Here is a 12,062-nt window from a genome sequence, read left to right on the forward strand (position 1 = left end):
AAAGAACAGCTTACCCCACAGAGTAATAGACATTTGGAACAAGTTAGATGAGAAAGTGGTGTGTGCAAAAACAATACTGTACATGAATTTAAAAAGTCTAGATAAAATGAGATATGAAGACAGGACACCATGAGCATAGCTCCCCTTCCCGTAAAATACAACTAGGTAAATACACTTTGACCCTTCCCCACTTAATCATGCGACAATCACTCCTAATAATTTTCCAGCAATACTGCCAGTTGATCCTTGTCCCCTAACACTTGTGAATGCTGGGTGTACAATCTTTTCCATCTTTATCAATCACATATTTATGTTTGTTCAGTAGCTTCATTCACAGCATCCTCACTTTTTAAGTAATTTGCTCTTGCTCCCGGAGCCATGTATTCATGCATAATAAAAGACATGATAGAAAAAAAATTTATTCATACATGTAAGTTATACACAACTTCATTTATTCATTCTACTGATGGCTAGTGTGAAAAAAATTATTCTAAGCACCAAAATGAAACCAGTTCAAGCATTTTTTCTTTTCAATAATCCTAATACAAGCTCAGCTATTACATTGTCATCTGGGACTTACACTAAAATGTATTACAAATGAACAAACTATTTGATCAGCTGGCCATTAATGATTTTTTTTTTTTCATTACCAATTTAATTTTGACAAATGGAAATATGTTTACGAAGTTATTAAAACCACTCTAGTAGATGTCATATACTGTAATACTAAAGGCCTTACATTATGAATACTCAGTAAAATGTATCATTTTAGCAACTTTAGTTCTATACTTAAGTTGCACCTTCGTGATGACTACCAATTATGTGACGCTCTATGCAGAGGAAATGGATATCGGTGATCTTTAAAAATGTGATGCTAATGAAAGGTTACTTGAACTTTAAAGAATATATAAAGAAATGAGAGCCACACAATTTTACCAGGGCTGTATTCCATAAGGTTGTTAAAGAAAAAGAGGGGGAAAAAAAAAATGTACTAGCTTTCTCATTGCATATTCCAATGCTGCAAATGCATGGCACCATAGTGTGTATGTCAGCTATACAGCTCGAGTAGTGGTAAAGGAAATGCAACATGAGTACAAACCTCTCAATCGTAGTACAATGTACACTCATTACAGCTTTCTAAAATACTACTAATAATGGTTTGTTCCCAGATGGTGTTTCCTCTGCCACATTTTTGGTCAGCAGTTCCTGTTTTCAAAGAGCTTAAGTAGTCTTCCAAACATGCCAATACTGTGACTATACAAGTTACTTTAATTTCTCTGGTATGTCATCTAAAAATGGCTTAAAATCATCTCCCTACCTATTTGTGTATCACACGATGGATCCACCAAGAAGATTCTTCTTTAAACAGGATGTTCACTCAAGTATTATAAGTTTTGGTCACACAACTATCTAACAAGGTTGCATGTCAACTCCCAAGGAAAAAGATGACTAGGTTAGGTAACAGTGCATTGGATTGGTTGTAATCCTTGGCATGCACTAACCACACTACCCAGTATAGATGCATAAATGTCATCAACACCACAGTGAAAATACACAAGCATGTTACTGCAAACCTACAAACCCAGTGCATTGCCTAGACAAAATTAACAGTGCAACTGGGTGAGATAGTCTTCTAAAACACATGGAGAAAGACCTATGCACCTCTGGAGTACACAGGGGTGGTTCAAAGTGACAAATCGTGGCAATAAGTATGCACCAGAGCCATCCCATACAAAGGGAATTAGTTCTGTACACAAAGAAAAGCCCTATCCATCCAGGAACAGCTCTGTGGATACAAACAGCTTTAATGCAAACACTGTTCACACATGACAATCTACAGAATACACAGAGGCAAATATATAGATAAAATACAGCCCCTTAATACACATGTCGGGCAACCCTGTCTATACTTGTACAACTTTCATTGGTATGCATGGGCTGTACAAAATTAAACCACACTTGAAAGTATTCATTTTATCTCTGTTACATCTGCTACCATCTAACAGAAACTCTGATCATATTGCATAACACTTGCATACACCATGAAAGCAATGCAAGTTTCATCATACAAAACAGCTGCAATTCTTTCAATGTAAAACTAATAAAGTCTAGACTGTACATGCTTACATGTACAAGCAATTCAGCTTGTACAGGAAGAAAAAAAAAAGGGGGGGAGGGATGCAAAAGTGTTTGCCTTAAATTTGTCCTTTTAATGTTTTTCATTTTTGTTTTTGACCTAATAGTGCTATTTTTCACTTTCAATTTGAAACATACTAGCTTCTATTTCATATTTCAATACAATGTGCTAATTCTGATATTTGGCCACTGTAAACGAAAGTCAAATGCACAGAAACCTATTTCAAAATTGAAATATGATCAAAGATTGGCTAAACTGGAAATACCAACCCTGAAACAAAGAAGAGAAAGAGGCAATCTATTGGCCATTTACAGAATCATGAAAGGCATGGAAGTTCTTGACAGAGAAGACTTATTAAAGTGGGATAAAAGAAAAACAAGGGGACATGAAAAGAAACTCAAAAAGGATAGTCATAGAAGAGATCTGGAAGAGAAAGAAAAAAAAAAAAAATCCACAGAGTGGTGGATGTCTGGAACAAATTGGACAAAACAACAGTGTGCAAACACCATACAAGAATTTAAGAACGAACTAAATGTCGTGAGATACAAAGAAGGGTCACTACGAGCATAGCTCCCCTTCCCATATAACACAACTAGGTAAATATAACTGGTTTTCTTAAAAAAAAAAAAAAAAAATAGTGGTAATAAGGAAAAAAAAAAAATAAAATAAATAATAATAATAATGCATACCACTCCTGTGCCCAAGTTCAGAATCCTACACACAGAAAAAGATAAGGTAGTGCATGAAGATGTCATTAATACTCCCTACAATGTCCTAAATATAAGAAGCAACAAATGCGTAATGCTGTCCACAAAGTTAAGTCATTCCTCCTAATAAACCAGACAAAACAATAGTTATAGATGCTAGAGGTAACAAATACTTGCACAACATATATATTCCTTGATTGTGTATCTCACATCAGCTTGGTCTATTTTAACATATCCCCCCCGGGCTACTATTAGCTTATAAAATGTTCTAGATTCTAGGAGTCAATTTCAAGTTAAAAGGTACTGATGCATCAACAATTTGCCACTGGCGATGAAGGTGTCTATACATCTTTACCAGTTCTGATTCAGCAAAAAAGAACAGCTGTGGTCACAAAACAAAAGAGGGGATTCGTGCATTTAATAGTATTACTGCTGTCTTTATGATACTGTGGATGTCATGGTATGGTGTTGGTTGTGATACTACTAGAGGTAGTGTTCATGATAGCACTGAGTGGTTGTGTTGGTGATGATGATGGTGGTGGTGGGTGGTGGTGGTGGTGGTGCTCATGGTGATGGTGGCAAGAGTATTGTTGATGGCAATGGCTCCTGGCCTGTACCCTATCAAAGCCAACACACCAAAAACACACTGTTGTCCATGCGAGATGTCTCTGTACAACTGCTGAGCTTAAAGCAAAATATGCATAGGCACTTCATTTTATAGAGGCAACATCCATGTAAAATTATTTTGGACATAAACTTAAATGAAAATGGATCAACAGAGAATATTACTATCATGGAGCTGCTTCTACTTAACACAGACATCATCTTCTGGGAACTACCAGAACAAACGAATGCAAGAAACTTTGTGCAAATGAAATCTAAATGTTTTCAAGGGTTTTATGCTGCAAATAAATAGACCAGTACGTACTTTATAATAGAACCAAATCTGTAATTTGTAAAGTGACCTTAGCCAACATTTGCAACATGAAACGATTTTAGACCCATTAAAATACAGAATACAGCAATTTCACATTTCCCTAATTGGTATTAAAGTCATTTCCTGGGTTATTTTATGTTTACAATGGAAAAAGACTGAGGCATATGCAGAAAAATTAACATACAATGCAGGACACGTACACATGCCTGACTAACATGAGAACAGCAACTTTCAACCATACGGCCATGATGTTATCAGCATCAATCTGGTTATACTTAACACACCCAGTTTGGTTAAAAGATGAAAAAAAAAATTTAAACAAGATATATATTGAATATATTTGTTTGAGTAAGTGTCCATCTATTCAAATGCTTTCGTGTTACTGTTGTACAAACTGCTGCCATGAAGACATGGTTCTAGCCTCTCTTGTATTTGCCCAGAAAAGCTCTACAGTTGGGGCACGTGTGTTGGACATTCATGCACTCAGGTATGCAGCATGGCAGCAAACAGCAGCCCATCCAGCATCTGTAACAAGAAGTATGGCACAAACAAATAAAAGAATATTCACTTGCACCAATGAATCTAGATACTATAAATTTTTCTTGTACACACAAGTCTCTATATACCAAGGGCTTCTTTCCCCTTATATGAGAGGTAGCCAAGTCAAAGGCATGCACCCACTCCTACCTATTTCACTCCCATGCACCACCCTTGTTCCCCTCTCGTCTTAGCTCCTCATGGATGAAGGGTCATTCTTGTCTCCTGCCCACTGCCTGTATCAGAAGCAATGCAGCAAGACACAGCACATCCATAGCAAGACCACTTCACCTAATCAGCAACCACTCCTCCCCCCCTCTTTGTACTCTCATGCATCAATGTGTCATCCATACACAGCCATTCTCCACTTACCCCTATCCCCTGCCTTCTCCCTTCCTTGTTCAACAGTCATTCCCTCTTGTTCAAAGTCCTTGGTTGTCCCAAAGTTCATTCCATCCACCTCTGCCTTCCACACCTTTTGCTATTCTCTCTTAATTCAATATTTCCACGTGTCCAAACCATCCCAATACTCTGTCATCAGCCCTATCTACCACCTCCTTTCTCACCCCCACTCCTCACCTCATTTCTCAATCTATCCAACCTAGTAACCACTATCATATTTCTGCACACAATTATAAACTATTTATTAATTCATACACATACCAATTGCTATTTCCCCCTTATAAGGGAGGTAGCCAAGAGGAGAGAGAGAGAGAGAGAGAGAGAGAAAAAAAAGGGCATAAAATCCACTCCCACCCATTCCCTCCACATTACTCCACTCCCATTCATCCCCCTCCCTTCCTCTTTTTTTGGTTCCTTCTAGCTGACGGGTCATTCCTGCATCTTACCCACTGCCCTGGGTCAGAAGCAGTGTAGCAAGACATCACATCCAGAGTAAAGTTGCTTCATTTAATTGGCAACCCCACTCTCTGCCCCCTCATGCAGAAAAAAGATAAAACAGGGAGAAATCCCTTTGGGCTATGTCAAAATATCATTCACACATACTCCCTCAACCCCCATCCCCTACCTACTCCTTTTCATGTCAAAATATCATTCACACATACTCCCTCAACCCCCATCCCCTACCTACTCCTTTTCATGCATCACAGCATCATCCATACACAACCATTCTCCACTCACCCCTATCTTCTCCCTTCCTCAACAGACATTCCCCTCTTTCTCTATTTATTCATATATATGAGAAATGTGATTGGCACAAAAGTGATGATCATACATGTAATAATTCCACTGCTTTTTTCTCTCTCCATGCAGCTCTGAACTTGGGGGGGGGGGGTGATCACCCGAATTCTTACATGCCACTCTCCTTACATTTCCCATTGCCACAATCAAATTCTCCTTGTCCTATGTATTCAGCAACTCACTGAAATACTCTGATCATCTCTCACAGCCTTCTCTTCCATTAATTGTCATCTACTTTCTTTATCCACACTTTTTTCACTTGTTTCCAATTTTTTTTTCTGTTCAAAATTCTCAAATAAACACTCCATCTCAAATTGCCTCTTCTCCTAGCCTCCCTCACCTTGCTCCACATCCACACACATTCAGACCCATTTAGGGTTTTGGTGGAGTCTCTCTTCCAGACACTCTTTTGCCTTGACTTTTCGTAAAAGAAACAGAAAGGGGTATTCCTAGTCCTTTGACTCCATCTCATTTAGTCACCTTCCATGACACACTTCTGTCCAGTGTTAGCATTCTTCCAACACCCCCACCCCACCACCATGAAAGCACTGGAAAATGAGAAGATTTAGAAATGGTAAAGGATAAGATGCAGTGGAGAGTAAAGATGGGGTAGGGGGTACTCCCTATTTCAGAGAATATTTCTCTCTTACACTGGAGAATCCTGTATGATTCTGGTACACAGGGACAAGTCAATATTGACTGCATAATATGCTGTCAATCAATCATCAATCCACCCCTGGTTTCTCTTGCAGAGGTCCCATAGCCTTTAGTCAATGCAGTCAGTTCCCTAGTGCTAATTACATAACCCCTAGCAATACTTTCTTGGCCATGTAAATATAAAGAGAACCACAATTACAAGAAAATGAAGGAAGAGTCTATACATAAAATACATACATATACCAAAGGCTTTTTCCCCCTTACAAGGGAGATAGCCAAAAAAACAAAGGCATAAAACCACTCCCACCCATTCTATCCCCACATATTCTACTCCCATCCACCCCCCTCCTTCCCTCCCTCTTGGCTCCTCCTGCCATGAAGATGGGGGTTCTAGCCTCTCTTGTATTTGCCCAGAAAAGCTCTACATCTATGAGGAACTAAGATGAGAGGGAAACAAGGGTGGAGTAATTAAAAGAGTGGAGGACACTTTTGACACTGGCCTTCTTCAAAGGGAAAGTGGATCATGCATGACAGTGACCAAATACAAGACAAAGGGATGGGAAGTACAGTTACTGTGTATCTGAGGAAAGGAAGATCAATACAAACAACAATGAACACAAGTAGGGGTATGTTAGACCAGGCATGAAAGAGACCTAGTGTAAAGGAAAATGTACACGTAAATAAAGGGCAAAATTGAAGAAGTACAAGAAGCAGGAACAAAAATAGGCAATTGTGGGAGTTTTGGTACAATATATAGGAAAGGAAAATCTACTTTCTGAACAACTGAGAAAGAAGTCGCAAAAGCATTAATGTAAAACCTGAATGTGGCTAGACTCTCTGGGCTTACCCTAGAAGTGCGATGACAAAGCCAGAAAGGTAGGCAATCAGTGAAGGTTCAGACTTAGTAGCAGTATCCACCTCTGCGTGGCAGTGTGGACATATCATGTGAGTTGACTGAGGACCTAGAGGAACTACTGTTGTAACAATAGCAGTGGGAACACCTGCAATTATAAAAATAGGAAAATTCTTTTAATCATCTTTCTTATAAAGTGGTTGAAAATCATGACAAGACAAACGAATAATATCAATATCCATTCACAAGACTTCTGCCAAAAAAGTATCCAATAAATCTGGAAAAATGAACCATACACTACATACAGTAAACATCAATTACCAACATATAAACAATATAATGCGTAATGCACATGCAAGAATTCCTTATAACACCATCCCTCCCAGTGATAAAGTATTCATCATTGGAGACTAATCCCCATTCAATAAAAAATGCAGATCACAAACAAACATCCTTCCTTTCTACTGCCCTCCATAAACCTATCCTTTACCACCTCTGACTGCCTCTTCAGTATAATACTGTCCCCAAGGACAAGTATTGGCTATCAGCAATAAAATACAATTACCATTCTTGCCCATGAGGGAAAACCCTGGTGCTCCATAAAATGACCCCCACCCATTGGTTCAACTTATAACCCACACAGGATACAAATTTGTATTGCTGTCTAGAAAAAGCGAGGAGGGTCAGTATCATACTGCACCAGGAGCCGAGTCTTCTGTATGATGATTGCATCTAAAGTAATTGGTGTCTATTGTCAGGTTGATTCTGTGCTGGTGCCACTTTAGTCCAGAATACCTGAATGTCAGCATGTCTTCCCAATTTCTGCTTGTCTTGGGAGTGATTCTGCTGGATTACTTCTGGGGAGTCTGAAGAAATGCCGATTTTGAAAGATTGTTAAGGAGTACTTGTTTTGTGATCTGAATGGGTTTTTGCATGGACAATCTTGGGATATGGGTTAAGACAGTATAGATTTTTGAGTGGAACCGAAATGTCTAGCGAGTGTCATTTGTAGTTTGCATTTAAATGCAGGGTTTGTCTTGAGTGGAGACTGCAAGCATGAAGTTGGTCATCAGTCTTGATATTTTGTTTCCTCTTTGGTCTGTTATGTGTGGCCATATGGGGTATGTACACTCAAGTTTCTGCCTAGTATATGGTTGAAATAAAGCAGTTAGAATTGGGTTGCATAGCCTTGAGGTGCTGATGTACAAATGTTTATGATATTTTCTTTTTGTGTATGGTGATTATTTTTAATGTAGTGTCTGCGAGTGGGTTTATGTTGAAGAATGGCATGCTTTCATACATACGAGTTCTTTGTGTTGTACTTTCTCTTTTTTGATTATGTTGTAGTCTGTATAAGCTGGTAGTGTGATCTGTTATATTCCCAACCTACCTCAACACCTCCCCAGGGATCGGTGCCACCTGTGTAGAGCTGGTGGATGGGGCTTTTTTAAGGCTGGTTCACTACAGATGCACTCAAAATAGCCCCAACCAAATCTACAGTCACACTTCTCACCAACTAGGCAGCAGAACACAAATACATACCATGCCATGTAGAAGAATGGCATGCTTTCATATGTTGTATTTTGTCTTTTCTGATAATGTTGTAGTCAGTATAGGCTGGTAGTGTGGTCTGATGAGGATGGGGGTAGTTAATCTGGATATTGGTAAAGTTGATGGTTCCTCTCTGGAAGCATTGTGGCTTGAAAGACTAACCTCCTTCCTACCTCTTAAGGACATAACTCGCTGACACCTAGCAGTTTTCTTTCCCCAAAACAAAAAGGGAAAATGTGGGATAATTTTCTTCCTCCCCCTCCTCAAAACAGCTAAAACAATCTCCATTCATCCACTTTCACTTTTATACATGAATCTTTCTTTATAAAGGGCATGCAACTTCCTCCTTATGATTTCTCTACCTCATCCCCCAACTCCATCAGTCCTTCCTCACCTCATGTTCCTCCATCACTTTTCCTCTCTATACCCTGACTTGACAAGTCTCTTTCCTAATGTACAACAAATCAATTCCTCTTAAGTTCATCAATTAACACAACCCTATCTAATTTCCCCATATTTTTTCATCACTCATATCTACATACTTTAATTTCCTTGTCATTTATGTTCTCCCATGATAAATTCCTAAACGAAAATCTAATTGCTATATTTCACCTCTGAAGGCCACACTGAATGTAACAAGAAATGTATGGAAAATAACATTACTGTGGGAGCAGTATCCCTTCCAAAAACAAAGCCCCCAGCTACATTCCCACCCTATCCCTTATCATCTCATCCAAGGATCAGTACCACCTGTGTAGAGCTGGTGACAGGGGATTTTTAAGGTTGGCTGGTTGGTTTACTACAGATAGACTCAAAATAGCCCAAACCAAATCTACAGCCACACTTTTCACCAAATGAACAACAGAACACAAATACATACCATGCCTCTATATCAACAATACTCTCATATCACTCACACACACACAATTCTTGGCATAAAATACAACACATCCTCATCATTCAAATGACACATAAACAAAGACTAAATGCACATCTATATTTAACACACTGAAATCAATTACAAGTACAACAATGGGACAAAACTAAAACTAATACTAAAAGTACAAACAATGCATATGGTCAGTGATGAATTATGCGAGCCCAACATAGGCCCTTAATCTCAAGACACACTTCAACACCCTTCAGTCCATACAAAAAACCCTAAAGACAATTACAGGCTACAAAAATACAACACCTACAGACCATCAACACTATGAAATTGAAGTCCTCAAGGTCAAGGACCACCTTGATATGAAAGGCACAAAAATTGCTGCAGCCTCCACAAACACAGCACAACCACTACACTATATCGCAGAACACCCACACACTCCAAGAAACATCAAAACATCATCCAAATACCTATATCACACACAAATATTCTTTTCTCTTCCACAACCACCAGACACCAGCCTCTGAAAACATATCCATAATCATATCATTCACTGCTCCATCAACAAACTGAAAGACAACACAATGCTGTATACCAGACCCCCTGATATTCATCCTTCTGAATCCTCTCTCCTACAAAAGGACAGAGTTCACCTGGCCAGACTGAGATGCAGCCACCATCCTGCCTTTCTATGCTACCAGAAAAGACTGGATGACTCCAATGCAACACTTCACCACATATTACACAACACATGCAAGACTGCATTGTACATAATCATGCACACCAACAACACCATATACACCATATAAAAGATTTGTGAAAAAAACCCTGTTTTAGCCATGGCACTTATGGGAATGCTTTGTTAGTCTATGGAACAACAACACCACTTCCCAATGGAAAGAACAAAAAGGCCTCCTACAAACTCATGAATGATCTGTGACTACACAGTGACAACTGCCTGGCCCCAACCACTTCATTACACGGTGATCCCTTCCACCTCCTAATTCACTTAAAAAATCAGAGAGGAGCATGCTCTACAACGGACCTCCAAATTCTATACTCAACCAAAATCACCCAGATATCAACCCGACTGTAGAACCACTCCAAAACAATTATGAACCCCACTGGCTTGCACTCAGGGCACCACCCCACATTATAACAGTACCAACACAAGTTTAGCAATGCAATATATTCCAGTTACTAGTCTCTCCTCATTCACTCTTTCAATATTGTTATAAATCACTTCAGCAACCTATGATCTACCTAGCCAACACCCTTCCCATCCCTGTTCTCAGGCTCCCCTTCACATTTTGCACTATTCTTGTAACACCCATCACATTTCTCACACTTCGTCTAAAAATTCTAGATGTCTCTTTTTTCTAAAACCTAATTTTTATTATTATTATAAAAAAAAAATCTTACCACTAAAAAAGGAAAAACGTAGACTGCCATATTCAAACAAAATTACTGTGTACAATATTGTTTTGAACAATAGTATTATCCTTATTCAACCTTGCTAAACTTAAAAAAAATTATAATAATACTACTACTACTAATAATAATATACCATAATTATTTAGACACTCGTGTGGAGGGAAAAAAAAAGAGGGGGAGCAGTCTACACATTAGAAATACAGACAATGAAATGCCGGTTCCATACCAGAAAGGTTGCACAAATGACAGGAAACTCAGTTTCTGCCAACAGCCTGTTTAGCAGTGGGTGAACACTTATAGGAATATATTGGCACCAATGGTGAAACTTTCTCCAAAGATGCAAACCTTTAACAAGAGTGCTTTAGTGATTCTTCTGAAGACATGCAAACATATAATCATTCAATGTGAAACTAAAAAATTCTTAAGAATTTAGAGCTTAAAATAAATTCTGGTGGCAATTTGTGCAAACACCGAATCCACATTAAGTACTTTTTATGACATGCAAAAGAATTACAGTATTTAAATTTTGACAAAAATTTGCTTAATATAAAAATAAAACAGACCTCATGACTACCTGTCCTATAGCTCACAAGAATACATACAAAAGAAAATCCCAACTAACTTTTAGTCTTACCTTAAACCAAATGAAATACGGTCTTACAACATAAAGGTAAAAGGTATACCTATCTTATCCAAATAAGATATATGACAAGAAGGAACACACGAGGATTTCAATCAAATAAGAGATACAAATCCACGCAAGTTAAAACAACGGGTATCCTCTTCTACTTTAATGTAAAATAATTTTTGCCTACCTAGGATATACTGCACATCTCCACAATGAAGTGTAATATGGGAGGGAGAATGAGACTGTAAGGGACAGGGAAGGGGATGTGGGATGGGGAAGAAGTGGGACAGCAGTAGGGACAGGAAAGTGTTGGGAAAAAGGCGAGGGGGAATGGAAGGGAAGATGAGGGGCTAGGGAAGGGGGGGGAGATGAGGAAGGGTAAAACGTTAATGAGGAGGAGGGGAAGAAGGAGAAAAGAATAGAGAGAAAAGGGAGTAAAAGTTGGGCAGGAGAGAAGAGGGCAAGGGGGAATTGCATTTTGTGTTTAATCATTAATAATGTGCTATCTTTAGGACATTATTGTGCAAGACAT

General features: G+C 38.7%; 1 protein-coding gene across 10 annotated transcripts in view; it reads right to left on the reverse strand.

Moving 5' to 3' along the window:
• Positions 1-406: 406 nt before the first annotated feature.
• Positions 407-12,062, reverse strand: part of LOC143028557 (LITAF domain-containing protein) — a 35,551-nt gene continuing 23,895 nt past the window's right edge. For 9 of the 10 annotated variants that reach the window (XM_076190844.1, XM_076190843.1, XM_076190841.1 and 6 more), the window contains 2 exons: positions 7,023-7,176; positions 407-4,306 (listed from right to left, as the gene is read on the reverse strand). In XM_076190844.1, coding sequence (XP_076046959.1) covers positions 4,198-4,306; positions 7,023-7,176 — 263 coding nt within the window. In that variant the 3' untranslated portion in view covers positions 407-4,197. Of the gene's footprint in view, positions 4,307-7,022; positions 7,177-12,062 lie in introns of those variants that run through there. The other variant, XM_076190842.1, reaches the window with a different exon arrangement.

Source organism: Oratosquilla oratoria, chromosome 9 (assembly GCF_046742065.1).
Source record: "Oratosquilla oratoria isolate Oo_2021 chromosome 9, ASM4674206v1, whole genome shotgun sequence".
NCBI lineage: Eukaryota > Metazoa > Arthropoda > Malacostraca > Stomatopoda > Squillidae > Oratosquilla > Oratosquilla oratoria.